The sequence below is a fragment of the Salvelinus namaycush genome, chromosome 12 (assembly GCF_016432855.1).
Source record: "Salvelinus namaycush isolate Seneca chromosome 12, SaNama_1.0, whole genome shotgun sequence".
In the NCBI taxonomy this organism is placed as follows: Eukaryota; Metazoa; Chordata; class Actinopteri; order Salmoniformes; family Salmonidae; genus Salvelinus; species Salvelinus namaycush.
The window spans coordinates 45,788,802-45,811,866 of NC_052318.1; the positions used below are offsets into that span (position 1 = coordinate 45,788,802).

General features: G+C 41.0%; 1 protein-coding gene across 3 annotated transcripts; it reads left to right on the forward strand.

Annotated features, from left to right (window-relative positions):
- Window positions 1-12,176: 12,176 nt before the first annotated feature.
- On the forward strand, window positions 12,177-21,313 carry LOC120057328 (sorting nexin-12-like). Of its 3 annotated transcripts, none has more exons than XM_039005905.1 (6): window positions 12,177-12,510; window positions 12,782-12,877; window positions 17,929-18,053; window positions 18,250-18,340; window positions 19,566-19,576; window positions 20,424-21,313. In XM_039005905.1, exons 1-5 carry the CDS (start codon window positions 12,346-12,348, stop codon window positions 19,569-19,571), a joined length of 483 nt encoding a protein of 160 aa, XP_038861833.1. In that variant the 5' UTR covers window positions 12,177-12,345; the 3' UTR covers window positions 19,572-19,576; window positions 20,424-21,313. The 3 variants fall into 3 exon arrangements, with proteins under 3 accessions (XP_038861833.1, XP_038861834.1, XP_038861835.1); XM_039005906.1 differs by having other exon boundaries at window positions 20,471-21,313; XM_039005907.1 differs by lacking the exon at window positions 19,566-19,576.
- Window positions 21,314-23,065: the final 1,752 nt, after the last annotated feature.

The window sequence follows — 23,065 nt, forward strand, 5'->3', positions numbered from 1 at the left end:
TTGTTTTAAACTGAAAGTGTAGCCTATGTTAGGGGTTTTCCAACTGGGATCTGCGGAGGTACTGCAGGTGGTCTGCGATTTATAAAATATATAATTGGGAAACTTTTCTGGGAATTTTTGGGGTGATTTAATCAACAAAAATATGAATAACGCTAGCTGCAACAGAATACCATCATGGATACCATTTGTATGTATTTGCATCCAGTATGAAAGAAGTTAGAAGTAGTTTCATGAGCCAATGTTAACTAGCGTAAGCGCAATGACTGGAAGTTAGCATGCTAGCTGTTCTGGTTCAACGGACTCTGGGGAAGTAGATAAATGGCTTCATTGCCAAAATCTCGAACTATCCCTTTAATATGGAGGAAATTACAGTCATTGGCGCTAATTACAGGCTTGTTTCTGCATAGAAGTGGTAATTTTCGGGATGGAAAAACAGTTAAACGACCAAAACCAGATAGAAAGCAAGCAGAATTTAAAAAAATACTATATATATATTTATGTATTTAATACCATCTTTGAGAACTAACAATCAAATACAAGCTAGACAGTAAGGAAGAATCAAAACATGTAAAACATCAGGCATTCAAGGCACATGGCCATTGATTTTGTTTTGTTTGAGCGAGGAACATTTAGGCAAAATGCATTGAGCTAAAATGTCTCTCAGCTCCATGCCAAACCTGCAGGAAATTAGATTCAAAACTGCAAAATGTTCTCTCAGCTCAATAGAAAAATCTGAAGGATTGCAGAAAATTTTCTTTACAATAGCAACATTTTCTCTACTCCGCCAATATACCTTTAGCTTTCTAGCTAGATTGCTGAGTTCACACTTGCTCTTCCAATGAACTGCGGGGAGTTCAAAATAATGACTGTCTACCAAATCTATTCATTATAAAATGTTGATTAACGTTACTTCTACTTGCCATTATCATTCACTTGATGATAAAACAAGACTGATGTTGTTTTGTTATGCTAACATATAATGGGGTCCCTGGGTCGCTGATTTGCCTGGGCAGGGGTTTCTGGGCAAGAAATGTTTGAAAACCCCTGACCTATGTGATATACAACAAGTTACAGTTTAACAATTATAACATACTTGTACATAAATACACACAGAGTGAGATGGATTTGCTTTTTTTGGTATTAGCAAAAAATGTTTTTATTCACCATTAGATTCACATACAAAGTATTGAAATAATTTCAACTACAATATTTGTTTTTATTGTGCTGTTAGTAACTTTGTCAAGTACAAATGAATAATACAGATCTAAGGTTTTGTTTCTCCCCACATCCACCAATTTAACTTTATTTTTTGAATTCACATTTCAAGGCAAAAACAAAATATACATCAATATCATACACCCTGTCACGCAATGACCTTAGAGAGCCTTTTTATTCTCTATTTGGTTAGGTCGGAGTGTGACTAGGGTGGGCAATCTATGTTGTATTTCTATGTTGGCCTGGTATGGTTCCCAATCAGAGGCAGCTGTCTATCGATCATACTTAGGCAGCCTTTTTTCCACCTTAGTTTGTGGGATCTTGATTTTGTAGAGTTGTTGTGTAGCCTGCAGAACTTTACATTCGTTTTGTATTTTGTTGTTTTTCGGTGTTCATTTTAATAAAAGTAAGATGTTCGCCTACCACGCTGCACCTTGGTCTCCTCATTCAAACGACGTGCGTAACACACCCAAATACGGTTGGAACAAGTAAAGACTGCCTCACCTTTTCAGGTTGAATTTTCTGCTACTTCAACAACTGGCCTTTTATATACTAAATATCTACAACCCCACCTACAACCCTACTTACAGACTAGATTTGTTCCAGGGTAGACTATGTGAAGCATTCCTTTCATATACTGACTACAATACACTGGTACAGTTACAGTACTCATAACATGTGGTTACACTATCTACTGTCTGTGGTAGGGCAGAATTTGTTAGCGCAAGTGGCTTATATTAAATAAAGATGACAATAAAAGCAAATACAAAAATGTAATATAGAACATATGTCAGAATATGTCCATAGTTGTATTCGGCGCATGTGACTAATACAATTTGATTTGATTTAGATTTAGTTTCTGCCTACCTGACTAAAAAAGAAAACAAAAACAAATCCTGCATAGCAGAAGCTCGGAGTAACAGTTCCAGTTTCCTGTCTTGGAGCCCATACACACATTAAGCCAGGGTGTACTCTATAGACAGCAGCTCTGTACAGTATCATACCAAACCCTTCTTCAGGTCAATAGATTCAGTATAAAGGCATCTGCTTATGGATAAGGACATTGTAGTGTACAGAGCAAGACTTGAGACTTCAAGACTTGAGACTTGAATCTCCTAACATAAATCTGCTTATGAATAAGTCTGCTCATACACATTATATTCCACAGTGTATTGGTATAACATTGAGCTGGGTTTCAAGTTATAATAATCCAAATTATTTACTGTAAATGATTCATTAATATGTACAAATCACAGTAGGCTCAGGGGGGTCGTCCATGGGCAGGACCAGACATGTTCCCCTTATGACCAGTTCATGCTCCCCAAACACCACCACCTGGTTCAAGGAGGTCACACCCCTTGTGGAGGCAAACAGCCATTTGTGGTTGGTGGTGCGGGTGCTTGAGGCATCGGTGCTCATTGTGACGTCACAATACATGGTTGCATTGCCGTCATTCAGTTCGTCAGATTCATCATTGTGCAGGCGCCCTTCATTCTGGAGAGAGAACGAATCAAGAACCACTACCATTACATTACCAGTGTGTGTGTGTGTGGGAGTGTGTTTGCTTGTGAACACTCACCTCATATGCCTGAGGGCTGGTGAGACAGCGTGCCAAGTGCCACAGCAGCCTGGCAGGGTGGCAGTAAGGGGTGGGCCGCTGTGAGTCAACAGCGGATTCAGGTAGCTGGAGGAGGCCACACTCAAGAGATCTAATCCTCAAAACGCCACGGACTCCTTTAGCAATTCATTAGGAGATTACTATACATTAGTCTTGGCCTTTTGGCTCTGCTTTTTCCGGTTAGCTCACTGCCAGAGCATATATCATGTAAGATATAATAATAACAGGCAGTGAACAAGGCATGCTATACCAATCCCCCTGACCGAAACAAAAGCAGATCCCAAACAGGTGGAGGCTGGGATGGGTGGTGGGAAAGCAGAAAACAGATATGCATTGCGAGTAACGCATGTTACAGCATTAGAATGTCACCGAGAACACCAGCCATCAGAGAATGTGTGCTCAACCTGGTCGTTTAAATAGACCACCATATTAAGGGTAGTGTGATGAATCTATTTGATGCAATGCTATCAGCTAATGCAACATTCGGGTATCCTGTATGAAACTGCTGCACTTGATTTATAATAGTCTGAGCACAATCATCATCAATAAAGGAATAACCTCTATAAAGGCATTTAGTGCCTCGTCATATTTTCATTGATTGTGTATCACATGAATTGACTTTCCTTTACATTGCAAACGAAATTCAAAGAGTGCCCTCTAGCGTATAATGTTAAACATTGCATCTGCACTGCACTATACTGTACATACAATCACCATTGAACAGTGCTTCCCGAATGGTGGGTCCAAGTTGGAGACTGGATTGTTATGGCTAGAACTGTTGTGTTAATCTCATGAAAAATGAACAATTTAACACCAAAAATCTAAATTCAAATGTCAGGCCAGGCATTGTCTAACAAAAACCAACAGCATGGTTTTAGAGACCAATAGACCGGTATCTGTTCCAGTACCGGTTTGAGTCAGACGAAAGGTCGTTGAAGGTGTAGTGAGCCTGAATCCTCCTACACAACAACACGGCCGCCGCACCTGCAGGACAAAGCACACACAGATGAGCATGTGATAGACTCACCTATGAAAGGTAGTCTGAAACCGTGTGCGTACATGTGTGTAAATAAATATGTGTAAAAGAAATAGTGAAAGATTTAAAAAGTTATCCTTTTTAGATAAAACTACACTAAATATCACACATTGTTTTGCAATGAAGGTCTACAGTAGCCTCAGCAGCACTCTGTAGGGTAGCACCTTGGTGTAGCCGGAGGACAGCTAGTTTCCGTCCCCCTCTGGGTACATTGACTCCAACACAAAACCTAGGAGGCTCTGGGTTCTCACCCCCTTCTATAGACTTACACAGTAATTATGACAACTTCCGGAGGATGTCCTTCAACCTGTCAGAGCTCTTTAAGCATGAGCTGATATGTTGTCCACCCAATCAAAGGATCAAAGAATGAATCTAATACTGAAAGCATAAACTACAGCTAGCTAGCACTGCAGTGGCTAAAATGTGGTGAGTAGTTGACTCAAAGCGAGAGTCAACGACCAGCAACACGTGCCAGTATTGTGGAAAAACTCAATAATCATACCCATTCCAAAAGCATCTAATCCCTCTGGCCTGAATGACTACCGCCCTGTCGCCTTGACATCCTTAGTATTGACATGCCTTGAGAAAATTGTGAGTCATGTTCTTAGCGCCACCCAGAAGCTCCTCCATCCGTTTCAGTTTGCCTATCAGCCCAAATCAAATCAAATCAAATTGTATAGGTCACATACGCAGATGTTATTGCGGGTGTAGCGAAATGCTTGTGCTTCTAGCTCCGACAGTGCAATAATATCTATCAAGTAATATCTAACAGTTTGACAACATATACCCAAAATATACATAAATCTAAGTAAGGAATGGATTAAGAATATATACTGTATATATACATATATGTCAGAGTGGCATTGGACTAAGATACAGTGTCATTGTATAGAGTACAGTATATACATATGAGATGGGTGATGCAATATTTACAAACAATTAAAGTGACTAAGATACCGTAGAATAGTATGGAGTACAGTTTACACATATGAGATGACTAATGCAAGATACGGAGACATTATTAAAGTGGCTAGTGTTTCATTTCCTTAAAGTGGCCAGTGATTCCTAATCTATGTCTATAGGCAGCAGCCTCTGATGTGCTGGAGATGGCTCTTTAACAGTCAGTGGTGTAGTATAGAATACAATACAGTATATACATATGAAATGGGTGATGCCATATGTAAACACAATTTAAAAGTGACTAAGATACCGTAGAATAGTGTGGAGTGCAGTTTATACATATGAGATGAGTAATGCTAGATACAGAAACATTATTAAAGTGGCTAGTGATCCATTTCTAAAAGTGGCCAGTGATTCCTAATCTTCTTCAACACACTCTCTGTGTGGGTGGACCATTTCGGTCCCATTGATGTGGATAGGGGGGTGCTCCCTCTGCTATTTCCTGAAGTTCACGATCATCTCCTTAGTTTTGTTGATGTTGAGTGAGAGGTTATTTTCCTGGCACCACACTGTGATCAAGGATTTCTATTGGAGAAGCAGTTTTTGCCTATCTTCATATTGTACTGTCTTTGGTTCTAGGTCGATTTTCAACCATTTTGAATGAAGTGCCGTTTGAAAGCCAAATGATGCTGCACTTTTAATCAAGCAATCAATCAATCAAATGTATTTATAAAGCCCTTTTTACATCAGCCAATGTCACAAAGTGCTGTACAGAAACCCAGCCTAAAACCCCAAACAGCAAGCAAGCAATGCAAATGTAGAAGCACGGTGGCTAGGAAAAACTCCCTAGAAAGGCCGGAACCTAGGACGAAACCTAGAGAGAAAGCAGGCTCTGAGGGGTGGCCAGTCCTCTTCTGGCTGTGCCGGGTGGAGATTATAACAGTACATGGCCAAGATGTTCAAACGTTCATAGATGACCAGCAGGGTCAGATAATAATAACCACAGTGGTTGTAGAGGGTGCAACAGGTCAGCACCTCAGGAGTTAATGTCAGTTGGCTTTTCATAGCCAATCATTCAGAGTTAGAGACAGCTGGTGTGGTAGAGAGAGAGTCTTAAACAGCAGGTCTGGGACAAGGTAGCACGTCCGGTGAACAGGTCAGGGTTCCATAGCCGCAGGCAGAACAGTTGAAACTGGAGCAGCAGCACGACCAGGTGGACTGGGGACAGCAAGGAGTCATCAGGCCAGGTAGTCCTGAGGCATGGTCCTAGGGCTCAGGTCCTCCGAGAGAAAGAGAGAGAGAAAGAGAGAAGGAGAAAGAGAGAGAAAACAGTGAGAGAATCAGAGGGAGTATACTTAAATATATACAGGACACCATGATAAGACAGCAGAAATACTCCAGATATAACAGACTGACCCTAGCCCCCTGACACAAACTATTTTAGCATAAATACTGGAGGCTGAGACAGGAGGGGTCAGGAGACATAAATTCTGCCAAATGATGCTCCACACTGAAAATACTCGGATTGACAATGCTAACTAGCTGGCTAGTAACTTGTGATGGGCGTCCAGGAAACCCAGTGACAACACTCGGGTCTGCAGCTGCCATTTTCCGGTGGGAAAGAGAATTGCTAGCTCATCCACCATTGCAAAAGAGGAAGATCCAGACACATCCACCATTGCAAAAGAGGAAGATCCAGACACATCCACCATCCACCTGCACTTGATACCCTCCACATCCACCTGCACTTGATACCCTCCCCAAGCCCAAATATTAAAAATTATGCTATTAAAAAAGTGTGCAGTGCATCAACTCTTCATTTAACGGATTATAGTTTGAATCGGACAGCAGCCATTCAATATTTTTGTCAAGCATTTGCCCTCTCAACATAGATCTTGTTTCTCGCTATGTCTTCTGTGAGATGTATTTCACTGTCTGTGAACCCTCTGTGGTTCAGGAATGGGGGAATGTTTACAGTGACTCCTGCAGGCATCGAGCTCTGGATCAAGAAGCCTTTGTCTGCCAAGATCACGTCTCCAGACATGAAGATCTTCTCAAACCTTGACTTCTGGACAATGGCTTCGTCCGACACAGATCCTGGATACAGATCACTGCAGTATGTTATCCACCATGGCAAAAGAGGAAGATCCAGACACAACCACCATGAACGAAGAGGAAGATCCAGACACATCCATCATGGCAAAAGTGGAAGATCCAGACACAACCACCATGACAGAAGAGGACGATCCAGACACAACCACCATGACAGAAGAGGAAGATCCAGACACATCCACCATGACAGAAGAGGAAGATCCAGACACAACCACCGTGACAGAAGAGGAAGATCCAGACACAACCACCATGACAGAAGAGGAAGATCCAGACACAACCACCATGACAGAAGAGAAAGATCCAGACACATCCACCATGACAGAAGATGAAGTTCCAGGCCCCTCGGCAGGCTGAAGAATGTAGGAGGCTGCTGTCTGCACAGTTGCAGAATGTTCTCACTGAGGTGCATCTTGAGGAAACATTAAGTCAGTTGAAGGTTCTACAGGAGAATCAGCTGAATACCTGCAACAGGAATTCAGCATCGCAGCTGTCTGATAAAGTACTTAGGATGGAAACAGGACTTCCAGACAAAGACCTTTTCAACATGGTTGTTGATTACTTGGAACATCACAAGGACTGCGTTGTCTACTTTGCAAAGTGGAGTGTCGAGACGCTGTCATTTTAGGTCAAGTGTTTATGGCGCTTAGGAAGTTGCGCCACAGCTACACCAACTTGCACCTGGCTCAACTATTCCAATGTAGTGCAAGCACTGTCAGCAGTGTTACCATCACTTTCATTCATGTGATCCACAATCCTTTTTCCATTAGCATCATGAAGACTGTTCCAAATCAGGAGAAGAATCAAACGTGCTTACCTGCATCAGGGGTCCAGCAGAAACTGCAGGATCGTCATTGACTGTATTGACATAGAAGTTGCTACTCCAAGTTAGATGGATCTACAGAAACAAACCTACTCTGTGTACCGTTCAATGCACTCCTTCAAGCTACTCCTGGGTGTTGCACCTAATGTGATGATAACATACTGCAGTGATCTGTATCCAGGATCTGTGTCGGACGAAGCCATTGTCCAGAAGTCAAGGTTTGAGAAGATCTTCATGTCTGGAGACGTGATCTTGGCAGACAAAGGCTTCTTGATCCAGAGCTCAATGCCTGCAGGAGTCACTGTAAACATTCCCCCATTCCTGAACCACAGAGGGTTCACAGACAGTGAAATACATCTCACAAAAGACATAGCGAGAAACAAGATCTATGTTGAGAGGGCAAATGCTTGACAAAAATATTTTAAAATCCTGAGATCCATCCCACCTTATCTATGTTGTTATAGTAATGTGCTGATGCAGACTTGCTGTGCACTTGTAAACCTCCAAGACCGAATCATCAGAGAAGTAGCTGTTGATTGGGAAACAAGAACAAACAATGAGGCATGAGGATGGGTGTTGAGCGACCACTTGTCACATTGTCCAATGTGGTTTTGCGTTATAAACAATGAGTTTTCTGTCCAGATGAAGAAGTTGATACAGCATTGAAAAAGACCCATCACTGACCAAATGTCTCTTTGTTTTCCAGTCCAACAGGAGTGCATCCCTCTGGCCTTCCGGTGCATTGACATCCTGTGCCAGTGTGATCCGAGCACAAGCGTCCAGTTGTAGAGATTACAGCAGATCGAGCCTGTGGATGGACAGGTCAGTATCTCATCAAATGTGACACAATATTGTGTAGAACAGTGAATTTGAAGATATATCTGTGCAGTATGTTTGTCATTAGGGATGCACGATATATCGGTAAGCATATCAGAATCGGACGATATTAGCTAAAACTGCCGCCATCGGCCCAATGTCTAGTTTAACGCCAATGTGCAAAACCGATGTCAAAGCTAACGTGCATATCTATATAACGTAGGTAGATGATGTGATGATGCCACAAAAAATACAACGCTACACTTGCAATAAAAAATAATCTAACATAAATCATGTAGCAGATATAGGATATGGTAGAAAAAGTAGGTGGCCTTTTTTGTAACTACAAGCTGGAGATAAAATGTATGACAATGTAATAATACGGATACTTTTTACATTATGCAGGTTTATCCGATCAAATAGCATAACCTAAATGGCGCCCAATCAAATAAAAATGCTTTGTCATGTTAACAACAAACAACATATCCTTAAAACAGGACAGGTCAAAGTAAAATGGACAATATGGAATGGACAATCACAACTGTTGTCCAGGAGTTTCACCCCCATTGTCATGATCAGTGGTTTCCATCAAATCCATCAAGTTTGTATCCATCAATTTTTGACAAGCTGACCATTGCGGAAAAAAACTAAAACTTCTGAATTTCCCGCTGTGTAAACACATTGCGAAGAGGCTCACAATAACTCCTGATGAAGTTGGGTAGCTGATATTCCGAGCTTAAATAGACAAATTGATCCACATTTTTGCAGACATGGTAGGCTACACCCCAGTAAGCACGAACCGATGTCTTTTGGACATATTTTTTGGGTTCTTGATTTCCACAGACATTGGTTTTTGGTCTGGTCTAGACAAAATCTGAACCAATCATTAGATGTCTATGTTTTGTTCAGATTTGGTGCGGTCCAGACCAGCCTTGATTTCAACGTCCACGGATATAGATTTTTTTGTCTGGTCCGGATCAAATCTGAACCAATCATAGACGTCTATGTTTTGTTCAGATTTTGTCCGGTCTGGACCAGCCTGGATTTGGCCCAAACATAAACGTCTATAAATTACACGTTTCAAATTTTATTCAGAACCAAAAATTCAACATCCGGAAAATACGCTTTTTCAACGTCCTGGGAAAAAAAATATTTTAAATGTATGGAAAATACATATTTTCATCTTTCATCAGAACCTAAATTTAACCTGATTTCAATTTCCAGAAAAATCATATGACAGAGCCAGGTGCCCTGATCTGTCAGACGTGTAGTAGTATAATTCTGTATTTTCCCATGTAAAAGCGATTGCTATTGATAAAAACGCTTTATCTGCCTTCCCAATGAAAACTATTTAGAAAATTAAATAATTTATTTTATGGATAATAGATCTTGTATGAGTCTGGATGATACACAATGGTGCCTTGTAAACAAAATGATTGAGCGGCACAGATTACTGTTCAAGAGCGGCAGGGGAAAAATGGCGGAAGTGGATGAACAATTCAAATCAAGCAGCGTGTCGAACAAAGTTGGTGAAGATGAATGTTGTGAATGGACAATAGTAGTGGAGGATACTTGTATGAATGATAATGAATCACCTCTTGTTGGGATGCGTTTGTTGAGTAAGGATGCATTTGTGGGAGACCCCTTTGAGGTGTCAAATGGTGAAGTATAGGCTGGCAAAAGTGGAGTCTGTCAGAGTGACCTTATTAGTGGTCTTATTTTGCTTAATTGTATTTCTGAAGAAAATAAGAATATTGCAGTTAGCCTCAAAAGAATCCGGACAACAGAAGTTTTGTGTTTTGAGCTTCGGAGTAGATCACCAGTCAAAGGAGTCATTTTAGGGGTGACAACAGATATTCAGGTTGAATCCCTGAAGAGAACTCCCGGTGTGATTGGTGCCCCGCGTCTGACCCGCTGGGTAAATGGAGAAAAATAAGAAAGTCTGTCAGTCCTGTTGTTTTTTGATGAAGAGCAAATACCTATGCATGTGAAGCTTGGTTATGTAAGATACGCTGTACGAGCTTTTGTCCCCAAGCCATTGCAGTGTAAGCATTGTAAAGTATTTGGCCATGTTTCAAGTGTGTGCAGACGAACAGAGTTTATTGAAGAACAGTGAGTAGAAGGACGACGGTGTTGCAATTGTGGTGGGGATCATGATTCCGAGTTCCTGGAGTGCCCTGTAAGGGTGAAGGAGATTGAGGTGGCAAAAGTTTGAGCGGTCAATCGAATCTCCTATGCGGAGGTGATTCAAATAATTGAGAAAACAAGTGACGCTAGTGAAGACATGGTAGTGGACGCATCACAGCCTGTAGTAAATGTTTGCTGCCAGGCAAAAGATACCCTGTGTGTTAAAAAGGTGGATTTTATGGCATTCATTGACACAGTTATAAACTGTACGGCACAAGTCTCAAAGAAATCTAAGAAACTGGACGTTATTGTGGCTGCTGCAGAAATTCTTTGGGGACTCAGAGGCAGGACTTGCAGCGCGATCCGTGTCACAAATAGAACTGACTTCTATTTTACAGGCTGACTACACCGCTCGCGTCGCCAAGAGCTAAAATAGAAGTCAGTTCTATTTGTAACGCAGATCGCGCTGCAAGTCCTGCCTCTCCCATCTCCTCATTGGTTTATAGAAGCAGGTACCCACGTGCCATCTCCTCATTGGTTATACCCACGTGGGTGACTGAAAGACGAACGAGGTCAGTGGCGGTAATGCACCTAATTTATGAAAGTTGCCAATCGCAATATAAAGTCAAGAGAAGAAAAAGCCTAGGAGGAGAGATAACTAGAAACGATTTGGTTGACCATTTTATGTGTGGATTAATTGTCGGAGTAGAGGACATTGTGCATTTCAGGTAAAATAAGAACTCAATGTTTATATCCCAGGACAAATTAGCTAGCAACAGCAAGCTAGCTAAATTGGACAAATTAGCTAGCAAGTGCAAGCTAGCTAAATTGCCATAAATGTTTAATGCTTTTCGACCTGTCCCCAAATTAATGTAATTGGTTCAGAGTTTGTTTTGATATTTTAACCTGCATTTTGGTGTGGGGGGACAAAATACATTTATGCACGATGGCGCACGATGGCGCATGCACAGCCGGTTTGGGTTCCGTGTTAGCCCTTGGCAACGCAGACGCTTGTTGGCGCGCGCGAGCAGTGTAGGTGCAATAATTGAATGATATAGATTTCTAAATGTATTTTGCAATGTTCGCATCGCGTAGTCAGCCTGTTACAGTCGACTACTCTCTACAATGTCTTCAGCCCAACTCTCCCATATGTCATTGAACTTTTACTGCCCTTGCATCTCGTAATCCAATCACTTCAATGCAAGAACGGAAACCCCATTGTCATTTGTTAATTAAAATAACTCAACCCCTGCATACAAATCCCATTGGCTATTTGCAACCATTTAAAATCTAAACTCATTAACACATAATACATTTGCCAATACACCACATTTTGTTTTTTTGCGAATCCTGTCTCCATCCCGGACAGTAGGTGGCGGAACGCATATTCCATCGCAAAAATAAATAAATAAATAAATATACCATAGAAGAAAAAGATTACCGTTCAATTTGAGAGAGCGCTCCTCCCTCCGTGTGTGTGTGTGTGTGTGTGTGTGTGTGTGTGTGTGTGTGTGTGTGTGTGTGTGTGTGTGTGTGTGTGTGTGTGTGTGTGTGTGTGTGTGTGTGTGTGTGTGTGTGTTGATTTACGCCGCGTTGAAATTTGCTGAACACGTCAAATTAATAGGGGAGATCTAGCTGAGAATTGTTTCTCGCTATTGAGTTTTATAACGTGAAGATCTTGCGGGTTGTCGGACAAGGAAGATGTCAGATCCCACGGTAGCTGATACTCGCCGGTTAAATTCAAAACCTCAGGACCTGACGGATGCTTATGGTCCCCCCAGCAATTTTCTTGAAATGGATGTTTATGACCCCCAAACTGTTGGAGTCGGGCGGAACCGTTTCACAACGTACGAAGTCCGTATGCGGGTAGGTTATTATAGCTAGAAGTCTGTCGTCACGACATAGTTAGCTAGCTGAACATGTTTGTAGCTTTTGCTAAGGTTAGATGGATGAAAATCGAGGCCCAGGACTTGTTCCGGCCTACTAGCTAGTTAGCTTTGTAAGCTAAGGAAGTGTTTAAAATTGCACGTGAGGGAGCCTTTTTAAGCTAAGATGGGTTAGCTAGCTAGCGTTTACTTGTTGGCTGTCTATTGACGAGAATATATAATGTTATTGTTTCTGTTTTCAATAAATGCAGACAAACCTGCCGATTTTTAAGTTGAAGGATTCTATTGTGCGAAGAAGATACAGTGACTTTGAGTGGCTGAAGAATGAGTTGGAGCGAGACAGTAAGGTGAGTGAAAGATTATAGCTATAGCTTGACTGATTAATCAGACTGTGATACACAAATTAATTTGAGGGGTGCCCTCCACCAACTAATGTTTTTAGCTCTTGCCATAGGTTATGGTTGTGCTTCAGATCTGGACTTTTCGCTGACCCCTCCAGTCCAGCGTTTCTTTCTGAATAATTCCAGGGATCTGTTGATGTGTCTTTGGGTTGTTGTCCTGATGGAAGACCCACAACCTTCAACAGAGACACCGTTTTTGAACACTTGATTGAACGTTGGACATTGCACTCCTAAACACATTGATAATCTGATGATTTAATGATGCCCCCCAGTACCAGAGACCGCAAAGCAACCTCACAAACCTCTCCCATGTTTGATTGTAGGGAGGGTGTTCTTTTCTTTGAATGGTTAATTTGGTATTTGGTAAACATAGGAAGACCCCACTGTTGAAGGAGACCCAAGGAAGCCTGATTGGGGAAAAAATATGAACCAAAATTACAGCTCTTTGGCAATACAAATCAGCGCTGTGTTAACTGACGAACAAATTAAGCATTCCATGAAAAGAACGCCCTCCCTACAATCAAATATGGGGTGTTTTATAATGCTATGGGGTTGTTTTGCTGTCTGTGGTACTGGGGGCCTTAAGGGTGTGCAAGGCATCATGAAATCAGCAGATTATCATGTTTTGAAGTCCAATGTTCAACCCAGTGTCCAAAAACTGGGTCTCCATTGAAGGTTTCGGGTCTTCCAGCAGGACAATGACCCCACAACACACACCAAAAACCCCCAGGGATGATTCAAGAAGAGATGTTGGACTATTCTGGAGTGGCCAACGATACCTATGACATTTAGGCTTACAAGTGTTTTAACATTGCAACGGCTGATGATGCGTTTCCCAAAACACCACGCAGAGAAAACGTTCCCTAAGTGCATCGTTGAGGCATTTGTTGATACTGATAGTATTGAAAGAAAGCCAGCTCTAATCTCAAATCTGCATTCTCCATTCAAATCTTACCTTAGCATTAGAATTGTTCCACAATAGTGATTGATCAGCTCCTAGAGTCCGATTCAGACTTAAGAAATGTACACCTTGCCTACTCCTCAGTAGTTGGCATTCAGACTTGCCTTACGCAGGTGCGTAATGGGCTTTGCAGGCGTGGTTGCCTTGTGTGCACATCAAATCAACCGCTGGTAACCTTCCCACTTGCTGGCCAACAGACTCTCATGGAGTTCATTCATTTGAGTTTTCAGTACATTTATCTAAAGCCATCCCTTTCAATTTGGTGATCCTTTAATTATAATTTTCTCGACAAACTGACTACTATATGGAGAGAACGTGCATATTCGTCTCCTTTTCAGGACCAATTGGTTGTTAAAAAAATATATTATTTAGGGTTAGGAAGTATTTGTATGAATAATTAAAAAGAAACTGGTTTGATGAGCCTTTACACACTAAATATATTGGTGAATCAAAAATAGTGGTTTGATTCATCCAGAAAGTTGCCGTATTCAGTTGTTCGATCATGACGCAATGAGAGGTGAGAAAAGTGTACAATAGGGGTTGAGCGGTAGTCTTATAAATCTACCCTAATAATCTTCATTAGTCATGGAACTGTTGACAACGGTCCAGTCGTTGTGAACCGTGCGCCAGACTCCAGGTTTAAACTGTTACGTTTGGTGTGCGTTCCATAATGATTCAAATTGGCTACATGTCCCAAATAAGTACACAGCTTTGTAATACGTTAGCCTAATATGATTCACAATCACACGAACGTGACAGAGGAAAGAAAGGTAAACTAAAAATGGAATGGAATGATGCAAAATGTAAGGAAACTAACACTAAAGTTGTGACAGTTATAAATGTATGTGAGTAACCAATTTTCCCTCATTTTCTTGGAGGCACAGAGCAAATTTGAGGTCTTGTGAGCGGAAACTTGGAACGTTGTGAGAATTTTGTGCAACTTCCAGTGCGTGTTTACAGTGAACACTGAGGCTGTGCCCTTACAGTTTTAGACAGTAGCCATTAGGCTAGACAGTAGCTATTTGAGCATAATGTAGGCCTACCAACAAAACCAATGGAGAAAATCCCATAACACTTTCACATGGAAATAGCTTTTGATTTCTATGATATAGGCAACAATAGCTTGACATTAATGACATTTATTTTTTTACTTGGTCTGTAACACCATGGGCCAAATAGGTGACTGTGTGTTGTATGATGCAAGAAACCACTTTGCAAAATAAAATGAATTATTACTATTCGGAGAATTAGACAATGTAGACTACCCCTCTGCCTATTGGCTTATTTGCATATTCCAGCCTGTCTGAAAATACAACACTGTCCCTTTAATTAAGATCTAAGCATTTTACCTGACTGGCTTTTCAAAGACAGCTTGAATTGTAACCTACACTTTTTGTGTTCTTGTAGGAAGCAGTAACTCACCATTGCTGACCTATACTTATCTATAACTGGGCGAATAACTCGCTAACTAGTAAAGAATATCAACAAAGGTGCACACGCACGGCTCTGCACTCGTGAACTGATCTGAAAAGCACATTCACTTGTGGGTTATTGAAAGACCGCTCGTGGGTTACCCCCGCCAATAGAATTCTTCTCTGTTGTACTCTGGCTCTGCCTACAACAAAATCAGACTCAATCGTGCAAAGTTAGATTTGGTTTGGTTTGATGCATTGAAAAGGGGCTGATATAATGTTGATTCGATCACAGAAAAAACATTGATCTATATAGTGCAAACTCAGTGAATTTCAATCTCTTGCGTCTCTGCGTGGCATGGCTTTTCTTCTGAGCGGCAGTCCTGGAAGAAGTGTGCGGCCGCTCACACGCTCAGCTTAGAGGGGACATTGGGTATAACGGAAGGTGGCTACCGATTTAGGCTTGGACGGTATCCAGATGTTCATGCTGTCCTTCTCTCATCCTGGGATTTACATTTATTACCGACATGGCACACAAGGGGGTGCTAAAAATGCAAGAAAAGCCCATTGGGCCTCTATTACCAGAATTTTAACAAAATTAGCACAAACTAATAGCGAAATCACATAAATCGCAAAATGCTAACGTGCGAGAAACGAACAAATCCAGCTCATAAAGTTATACAAGCCTAGCTTGTAGCAACCTCGGTGAGTGTGGACATTTACAAGCGAAAGTGAATGAGGGAAATTGTGCAAGTGAACAGAGTTGTGATGTATGCTTTTCTGAAGGAAGAGCAGCATGTGTACGCTGAGTAGAGCGGAGGAGGAAGAAAATGCTAGTAGGAGGCACACATGGAAAATGGCAATTACTGATAACTTATCCAGAGCTCTTTGACTTCTGGCAGGAATCCATTATAAGATATCTGATGGCTAACATTTAGTAGTGAATTGCATACACGTGTGACTTCATCCCCTCGTGTGCCTCTCAACAGAGACTTGCCAATAAAAAAAATAACTCTTTGGACTCACCAGCTCCCACTTTCTCCCATTGTGCTATTTACAAATGTGACTGGCTCAACTGTTCTTGAGAACTACGGTAAGCTTCATTATGTAAAATAATTTGATAGGTAAAATTGTAAGAATGCAATCTGCTTTATCGCCTAAGGTATTGCACAAGTTGACTGCAGGTATTAACTTAAAAAGTATACAAAAATATAAACAAAACGTGCAACAATTTCAATGGAGTTAAAGTTCATATAAGGAAATCAATCAATTGAAATGCATTTATTAGGTCCAAATCTATGGATTTCACATGACTGGGCAGGGGCGAAGCCATGGGTGGGTCTGGGATGACATAGGCCAATCGGAAGGAGTTTTTCCCCACAAAAGGGCTTTATTACAGACAGACATCCTCCTCAGTTTCATCAGCGGTCCGGGTGGCTGGTCTCAGATGATCTCACAGGCGTAGAAACCGGATGTGGAGGTCCTGGGCTAGCTTGGTTGTGAGGTTGGTTGGACTTACTGCCAAATTCTCTAAAACAACGTATGGTAGAGAAATTAACATTCAATTCTCTGGCAACAGCACTGGTGGACATTCCTGCAGTCAGCAAGCCAATTGAATGGTTCCTCAAAGCCTGAGACAACTGTGGCATTGTGTTGTGTGACAAAACTGCACATTTTATAGTCATTTTTTTGTCCCCAGCACAAGGTGCACCTGTGTAATGATCGTGCTGTTTAATCTGCTTCTTGATATGCCACACCTGTCATGTGGATGAATTATCTTGGCAAAGGAGAAATGGTCACTAACAGGGATGTAAACATTTCTGGGATTTTTTTTTCTTCTGCTCATGAAACATGGGACCAACATTTTACATGTTGTGTTTATTTTTGTTCAGTACAACAACACTTTTTGGGTTGTTTTATGAGTGGTCTGAGGCAGTCGGTAAATAACAAGGATTTTCAAGTGAAACTTTAGTAACGAAGGTTTTGGGAAGCTACTCAGCGTTCTAATTATGACCTAAGCCATAAGATGCTTTTAGGAAATCGGGCCTGATCTGAATCACATCTAAAACCTATGGCGAGATCTGAAAACAGCAGTTGGTGGAGGACACTGTAAAACATTGAAGAATTAGAGCCGTTTGCTGCTAAAAGTGGGCCAAACTGCCAGCAGAAGGTGCAGCAAACTCAATGATGGCTACAATGAGTTATCTTGGCCAAAGGCTGTGCAACCAAGTACTAGCTCCAGGGTGCCAATAATTTTGTCCATGCCATTTTGTTTTAATTTTAAAAAATCATATTTTGAACTTAAGTTTACAAAAATAAAATAATTCTGCAATGTTAAATCAAATTACAAGTTGTGGTGACCCATTTTTTAAAACATTTTATTTTATTTTTTTAATGTATTTTAGAAAAGAAAGGTGGAACTATTTAAGAAAAGTGCAAGGGTGTCAATATATTTGGCCGCCACTATATCTACACTACACAATAGGATTTACTCCATGGTGATGTCTCCATAAGTTAGGCTAATTACATTTATCTAGAGCAATAATTAATGATGTAATTCATGAATCATGATTAAGTGGATCTGCTATGTCCTAAATGCATTGCTATTGATTTTCTTCCCCCAGATTGTAGTGCCTCCCTTGCCTGGGAAGGCACTGAAGAGACAGCTACCTTTCCGTGGGGATGAAGGCATTTTTGAAGATGCTTTCATTGAAGAGCGGCGTGTGGGTCTTGAGCAGTTCATCAACAGGTGGCCCTCAATTTATTAAACATTACAGATGTAATGATGTGAAATAACCTGCATCAACTTTGAGTTTTTTTGTGGCAGATTTGGAATTGGCTTCTGCTGGTATGGGTCATTTAAAATGCATTCATTTCTAGACACCATTTTTGAACTGCACATAAATTATTTTTTATGAATTCATGTCTTATGTTTTTTTTTCTAGAATTGCAGGTCACCCTCTGGCCCAAAACGAGCGCTGTCTTCACATGTTTTTGCAGGACGAGAGCATCGACCGCAACTACGTTCCCGGAAAGGTACGTCTGTAGGGTTTGGGGTTGACAATGTGGTGTGGAAATGACTGCTTTCTATTCTTGTCCCTCTGCTCTGCTCTTTCGTTGTTGTTTTTACACAGAGCTCTTTGCCATTCAAAGTAGTGCAGTACTTTTATTTGATATTTTGTATATAATATTGTGTAGGAATATATGCAGTGCCTTTGGAAAGTATTCAGACCTCTTGACTTTTTCCACATTTTGTTACAGCCTTATTCTAAAATTCATCTTTGCCTCGATCCTGATTAGTCTCCCGGGTCCCTCCCGCTGAAAAACATCCCCACTGCATGATGCTGCCACAACCATGCTTCATCATAGGGATTGTGCCAGGTTTCCTCCAGATGTGACGCTTGGCATTCAGGCCAGAGTTTAATCTTGGTTTCATCAGACCAGAGAATCTTGTTTCTCATGGTCTGAGAGTCTAGGTTTCTTTTGGCAAACTCCAAGCAAGCTGTCATTTGCCTTTTACTGAGGATTGGCATCTGTCTGGCCACTCTACCATAAATGCCTGTTTGGTGCAGAGTGCTGCAGAGATGGTTGTCCTTCTGGAAGTTTCTCCCATCTCCACAAAGGAGCTCTGTTGAGTGACCATCGGGTTCTTGGTTACCTCCCTGACAAAAGCCCTTCTCCCCAGATTGCTCAGTTTGGCCGGGCGGCCAGCTCTAGGAAGATTCTTGGTGGTTCCAAACTTCTTCCATTTAGGAATGAGGGAGGCCACTGTGTTCTTGGGGGCCTTCAATGCTGCAGAAATGTTTTGGTACCCTTCCCCAGATCTGTGCCTCGACCTCACGGCTTGGTTTTTGCTCTGACATGTACTGTCAACTCTGGGACCTTATATAGACAGGTGTGTGCCTTTCCAAATCATGTTCAATCAATTGAATTTACCACAGGTGGACTCCAGTCAAGTTGTAGAAACATCTCAAGGATGATCAATGGAAACAGGATGCACCTGAGATCAATTTCAAGTCTCATAGCAAAGGGTTTGAATACTTATGTGAATAAAAATGTAAACCTTTTTATGCTTTGTCATTATGGGGTATTGTGTGTACTGTGGATGGTTGAGGATTTTTTATTTAATCCATTAGAATAAGGCTGTAACGTAACAAAATGTGGGAAAAGTTAAAGGGTCTGAATACTTTCCTGAAGGCACCGTATGCAAAGTTATGTAGTGAGTTTACTGATTTAAATGTATTCTCTCTCTCTTATGCAGGTATGAATGAAGTAAGTCTGACTTTTTTTGACACTCTAAAATCTCTTAGAAGGTTTAGATCATAGCATGGACACAATCATTAGTAAAAAAAAAAAAAAAAAGGTGGACCCCTTATCCCGGGGGGCTAAAGGTCCCGAAGCGTCTGCGCATGTGCGGGATTCTCTATTTACACAGCGTCTCTACTCTACTCGTAGAGAACAAGCTTCTCTTGCGAATGGTGCTTGTTCAATGACGTTAGTTCAAAGCTGAATCAATATCTGCAACATCACGTTATGATAGTATTGTACATAACAGAATCGAATATAATAGCATAGTTTAACGTTACTTACTGTAAGACACAAATTACTGCATTTCTTATGAGATTGTAAGATGATTGCGCGAATGGTCACTTTAAAAAATAAAAATAAATGTATGCGGCCACAACTCAAGTGTGCGCCACTAGGCAAAATGTAGGCTGCAGTTTATTAACGTCATCGCCTCAATTTGCTCACCGCACATACCAGTAATTGAAACAACACTGTACATAACCAAGAAGATCTTTATATTATGGATATAATGCATATTCCCATGAAACTGATTGAGATCCAATGGTTGGCATGCAGATGCTGCATGGACATTTCACCAGTCAAACTTTTTAAGAATTATAATTCAAAATTGACAGTGAGAAATGTGAAGGGATGGTGACCACAAAAATGTATTCGTAAAGAAACACAGAACATGATACGGATCTTTTCAGGGGGGCAGAACAGAACAGTTGCCTACGAATCCGCAGTCTCGGGCCCCCTCAAAAAAAAAAAAAGAGTCGGACCTGACACTTTGAGGTTAAGCATTTCACAATTTTTGCAACATCTCTTTCAGTAATGGAAAGAACATCTGATCATGTGACGCAATTGTTTGGACTCCAGATCCAGTAATCCAGAGGCAAGACGTGCCGAACACAGACCAGGACTCGTCTGTTTTATCACCTCGGCCCGATTAAGCATACCGCACCCTATCCCCGTCGTGGCCGCAACCACCTTTGACAGCTGCCTGCGTCACTCTCTAATGCCTTGTACTGTATACAAAAAGTATATTCTGCTAGTTGCCCCAGCAACAATGGTGCATGTCCCTCTGCAGCCCTGTCATGGGGCTGTTTACTCCAAGAACACTAAATGGGGAGTGTGACAGGGAAGTTAGTGCATTGTTGGAGATATATATAAAAATACATGAGAAATAGAGTATGTTATCCCATCTAAGTATTCAATCATAATGTATCTGTCCCTTCATACCCACAGTAACCAACATTGTTCCTCCAATTGTATGTTTCCCATCTCTGATGGATGTCAGTAAATGATACCTTCCAAAGTTAAGCAAAACAACCAATTTAAATGGGAGATTTACTTCCCATAGTCTTCCTGTAGCATGACATTCCATGTTTCTTTGCACTTCAACATGCTCTTAGTGTGATTTTTGTATTATGATTTTTTTTTCTGTAACTTTGTTTGCCTTCAGTCTGCTTATGGAATGTAATGTCAGGTAACTGTCAGGTAATCAAACCACTGTGAAAACAAGGGGCTGATAAATAATCCACATTTTTATTGATAAAGCTTTCAGCATCAAGTTTATTGACCCAAAGTATTCTTTAAATTGCTTTCTGTCATGTCTTTTACCTCTTCATTATTATGTACATTTAATCATGCAGCTTTCAGTTTTCATAACTGCCTTGTTTGTACTATCAATAAAATCTCTGCCTGCTGTGCCATGTCCAAAATAGCCTCTTAAATGGTCTTTTCAAATGAATTTCAGGGGATGGTATGTGGTTCTCATTTGCATCTTGTACAGGCGCATATTGTATGTTTAATTTTTTCTAGTGTATTTCCTTATGTCGCCAGTTCTTATGTGGCCAGCTAATTACGGAAGTAGAATGGCATCTCTTTTCCAAGAGATTATTTTATGGAAACATAGTTCTTAGTGAAAGAAAGTCCATATTTTCTGATGAACCTAGTATTTTCCAGCAATCACAGTCCTTGTAAAAACATAAGCTCTTTGTATAACAACTTAATAGGTCCGCGTGTTTTTACAATTACACTACGTGGACAACCAAAGTGCTGTAGTTTGGGTGGATGTATGGGGTTACTTTCTTAAAGTTGAACCTCTTTAATTTAGTAGCGTACTCCAGGAATCGACAGGATTAACAGGGAGGAGGGGAATGTAGTCAGGATTAAATGTACCCCAAAAATAGCTTTTGATGTGTGCCTTGACCTGTATAGTGCATGGTTCAAAAATAACAAGACACAATTTTCCCAAATAACCGTCTGTTAAGTTTTAATTGAAAGTAGCATTAAGACTAGTAGGATTTTCCACTCCTTTGTAGCCACCCACATATGCAGTGGTCACTCAGTTACTTTAGCAGGGTATAAAATGTGGGTGGAGGAAATGATGTGCAAAGGGCTGTTCATGAACAACTATTAATAGGAATCAGGGATTGACATTTAAAGTCTGAAAGGCACTTGCCCATCTGGCAAGTCAGGAGTATTCTTTTGTTGTTGAGCTGCCTGAAGATTATGATCACTGGCCCAAAAATATAAATAGTCTTTTAATATGCAGAAGTACCATATATTGCCTGCCTTTCACCTACAGGGGAGGAATCAAAAAGTTCAGTACTGGAATTATTTGTATTTTGGTTATCAGTCAAAAATATATATAATCTCAGGCTCAATTTGCCAGTCTTTCACTTAAACAATGGGTAAGAACCATTGTGTCTTGTCAGTTTTAGGCTATTAGAATTCTTTGCAGTTTGGTTGTTTCCATTATTCTTTTTAAATCACCTGCCCAATGGGGTAACCTCGGAGCAGGTTCAACTTGCGTGACTGCTCAGTTCACTTGCCCCAGGAAATAGGACAACCCTTAATGTCAAGCCCTGGGAATGCTAGGGTTACAAACACAACACACTTTTTCATTCAAACATGCATTCATGTCCCCATGTCAAATGTCTTGGACGATAGTGCTATACAAAAATGATAATGTATGTGTGGTCATATCTGGTTGTGAAGTAAAGTTTAGCTTTTGCAGAACCCATGAAGAAAACTAGAGTGCACGTTTGATGCCAATCGAGACTGACTCAGAATATCTACTGAAGGCAAAAACCCACAAGCCTGTCTTTGATCTCCAGGCCCTGTCCTGTTCAATGAAAGCAGACAGAATGGATGAGCTGCATGGGACAGCAGTGAGATTAGCAGTGTTATGTTAATGGCGCAGATGCAGATACAATCCCAGAACGTAAGGCTGTAGCCTGGTTTTCAGCGGTGACGCTTGTTTTACTTAGGGAGACATGCAGTTTTGTTAGCTTGATAAAGTGGAAGTTCATTGAAAGAGCAACTCCATGCTGGCCTGAAGGGAGGCAGATGTCACTGAGCAAGGACAATGGGTTGGGTATTACCCAAAGTTAAAGGGCAATTCTGCCACTTTTCAACCTCATATTCATCATCTCAAGCATAATACCAGTGTCTACATAATATGAA